We start from the raw sequence: 2,824 nt of genomic DNA, 5'->3' as shown, positions 1-2,824 counted from the left end.
TTTCTCATTTAGGCTTTATTTGGGATGACCTTCTTATTATTTCTTAAAATGGTTTGTTAACACATCTTAAAAATTGTAATAAAAAGTATCTTTGAAATGCAGTATGAAAGCTTTTGTTTAGGCTTCGTTTGAAATAATTTTCTTATTGCTTTTTAAAGCATTTTTTTAACGGAAAAAGTTTTAGTTTCCAATAATTTTATTCTAAAAAATTGATTTAGTAAGAAAGCTGTTCCAAACTTTATCTTAGGCTTCGTTTGGGACGGCTTTCTTCTTGCTTCTTAAAGTGGCTTTTTAGTATAATAAAATGTTTGTACTAAAAAACCGCTTTAAAAAACAGTAAGAAAACCGTCCCAAACGAAGCCTTAGTTACGAGCATATTTGACTAACATAGAAAAATAATTAAAATGAAGTTTAATTATTAAACAATTATTTAAAATATCAAAAAATTAAACATAAATAATGTTTTTTTTTTGGGTAAACAGCATAAATAATGTCAAGTGTGAATTTCATAAGCTCATACGTCAGCAATGGAACCTCAGGCATTGACCAAATCTCCAAGCTGCCATCCCGTGGCGCCATGTTGGCAATCCGGCCAGCGCGCTGCCGCCCGCGCCGCCCAATCCTGGATGATAAGTACGGCGTCTTCAGCTTAACCCGTCTTATCAAAATGCCAAAGTCGTCATATAAGCAATTTGTCAAACGTCATTTAACCAACTGAACTCCGTCCTCTCTTCCGTAATTTCTTCCAACTATCGGTACTTTTTCCTCTCTCCCTCTGTCCGATTTGTCAACGCCTTCCACTAACTGCATACTTCCGGTTATATAAAGCCCTTTCTTTGTACCTCGAGAGCAAGATATTTAGCGATGAAGCTTGTTTGGTGCCCGGAGACGGCTTTCAAGGCTTATATAGACACGGTGAAAGCTGCACAGATGAGGGAAGATGTGGAAGACAGCGCTGCGGCGGAGCTCGTGGCGGCGATGGCCGGAGGGTGGAACGCGAAGCTGATCGTCGAGGCTTGGGTGAGAGGCGGCGGGGCGACGACGAGCGTAGGTTTATCTGAGGCCGCGAGGCATACGTGTGGGCGACACGTGTGCGTTCTGCCGGACGAGGATGCGGCGGAGGACTATGCGGAAGTGGTGGGGTCGGATGCGGCGGAGGTTGTCGTGGGGGAGGCGGAGGAGGTGATGAGGGAGTTGAAAGGTGTGGAGTTGTTGGTAGTGGATTGGCGGCGGAGGGATGCGGCGAGGATAGTGAGGGAGGTGAGGCCGGGGGTGAGGGGGATGGTGGTGGTTTGCAGGCATGCTGGTGGCGGGAAGGGGAGGCCGGAGTTGGCGGTGGCGGATGACGGGAGGAGGGTGGTGAGAACGGTGTATTTGCCGGTTGGGAGTGGGGTGCAGATTCTGCACGTCGGAGTAGGGAAAGGGGCGACCGTTTCGGGAGGAGACCTGGGGCGGTGGATACGGCACGTGGATCGGAAGACGGGGGAGGAGCACGTATTCCGGCGACGGTGATGATTATCGAGTTTATAGGAAAGTGTTTGTTTGAGATTTCTGCTTCTGCGTTTTGAAGATATGTTTTTTGGTCTTTTTTTTTTTTTAATTTGTAAATAAGAAAGTGGGTTTTATGTGTGGTCGGATGTATAATTATGAATGCTTAGTGTTTTTTTTTTCTTTTCTTTTGTTACTGAGTTAGTTTTGTGGAATAATGGTGGAACTGGTCTTTGTGAAGTGGACCTTAGCTGATTAGAAATTTGGATTGACTCTATGGCTTGTGTAGCAAGCAAGAAGAATATGGGTAAAACTCTTGAATTTTTTTTTTTAAAGAAAATTGTACTGAGTACTTAATTTCCAAAATATGGTTGTAGAATTATGAATGTTTAGTAGTTTTTTTTTTGTATAAATTATAGGATAAATTAAAAAATATCTAAGGTGCAAATGTTATTTTGTACAATTTTTTAATAAATCGGAATTTTGGATAAAAAATAAAAATATTCTAGAACCAATTTTAACAAGTTAATTGTGTGCTTCCCTTCTAGCTCTGTAGCTCATAAAATTTGTGGAAAAATCATATTTGTTAGTAGTAATTGTAAAATAAATTAATTAAAAAATAATTAAGAAACAAAAGGAAAATACGTATGATGATTACAAAAAGTAGGAATCTAATGGGATGTAGATAAAAAGTGGAAAATAAATTATATTAGGTTATGCTGTTAGATTTTTTCATCAATATGAGCATAATTATTTTTTAATTTATATTAGGATTAATATTATATTTTGAGAAGCTAAGCCCTGCAATAAAGAAGAAAACAAAGAAACCAGAAGAAGAGAATGGCTGAAAGCACTGTAGCTTATATTACTCTGCTTTAATTTGTGAATAGAAAGCAAATTGTGAGACAAAGAAGGGACATGTAATAAGCGACGAAGAAGAAGCTTACGATTGCTGTCTGGAAGTGGTAGAATGCCCTGTCCGCTTTGATGTATAGGTAGTTGAGTTCCATTCGCAATGGAAACAGAGTCACTGTCGTGGTAAGGAGTGGACTGGGAAAGATTGCTAATATCAGGCGTTAAATGAGTTGAAGCACCTGAATCAAGTATCCACTCGGTATGTGAGGTAGGCGGTTGGGTTTGAGTAAGTAGAGCTCTGGGTGCAGGTGAGTATTGCATATTACATCTATGCCAGCAGGTTACAGCAGTATGTCCTGTTTTTCCACAAATTTGACAGACAGGTCGAGTGCTAGGCATTGCAACTGTAACAGGCATTGTAGAAGGCGACGATGGCAGTGTAGAAGGTGACGGTGGTCTATTTCTAGACTGAAACTGCTGA

General features: G+C 40.5%; 1 protein-coding gene across 1 annotated transcript; it reads left to right on the top strand.

Moving 5' to 3' along the window:
• Positions 1-537: 537 nt before the first annotated feature.
• On the top strand, positions 538-1,629 carry LOC110095136. The gene has a single exon (XM_020820549.2). It carries the CDS (start codon positions 865-867, stop codon positions 1,510-1,512), a length of 648 nt encoding a protein of 215 aa, XP_020676208.1. The 5' UTR covers positions 538-864; the 3' UTR covers positions 1,513-1,629.
• Positions 1,630-2,824: the final 1,195 nt, after the last annotated feature.

This window comes from Dendrobium catenatum, unplaced genomic scaffold (assembly GCF_001605985.2).
Source record: "Dendrobium catenatum unplaced genomic scaffold, ASM160598v2 fragScaff_scaffold_621, whole genome shotgun sequence".
Lineage (NCBI taxonomy): Eukaryota > Viridiplantae > Streptophyta > Magnoliopsida > Asparagales > Orchidaceae > Dendrobium > Dendrobium catenatum.
The sequence above is the reverse complement of the archived record's forward strand: the minus strand, read 5'-3'. Positions and strand labels throughout refer to the sequence as shown.

Bases quoted from the DNA above. Each gene is read 5' to 3' on its own strand.
- LOC110095136 (XM_020820549.2), top strand. From the start codon at position 865: ATGAAGCTTGTTTGGTGCCCGGAGACGGCTTTCAAGGCTTATATAGAC.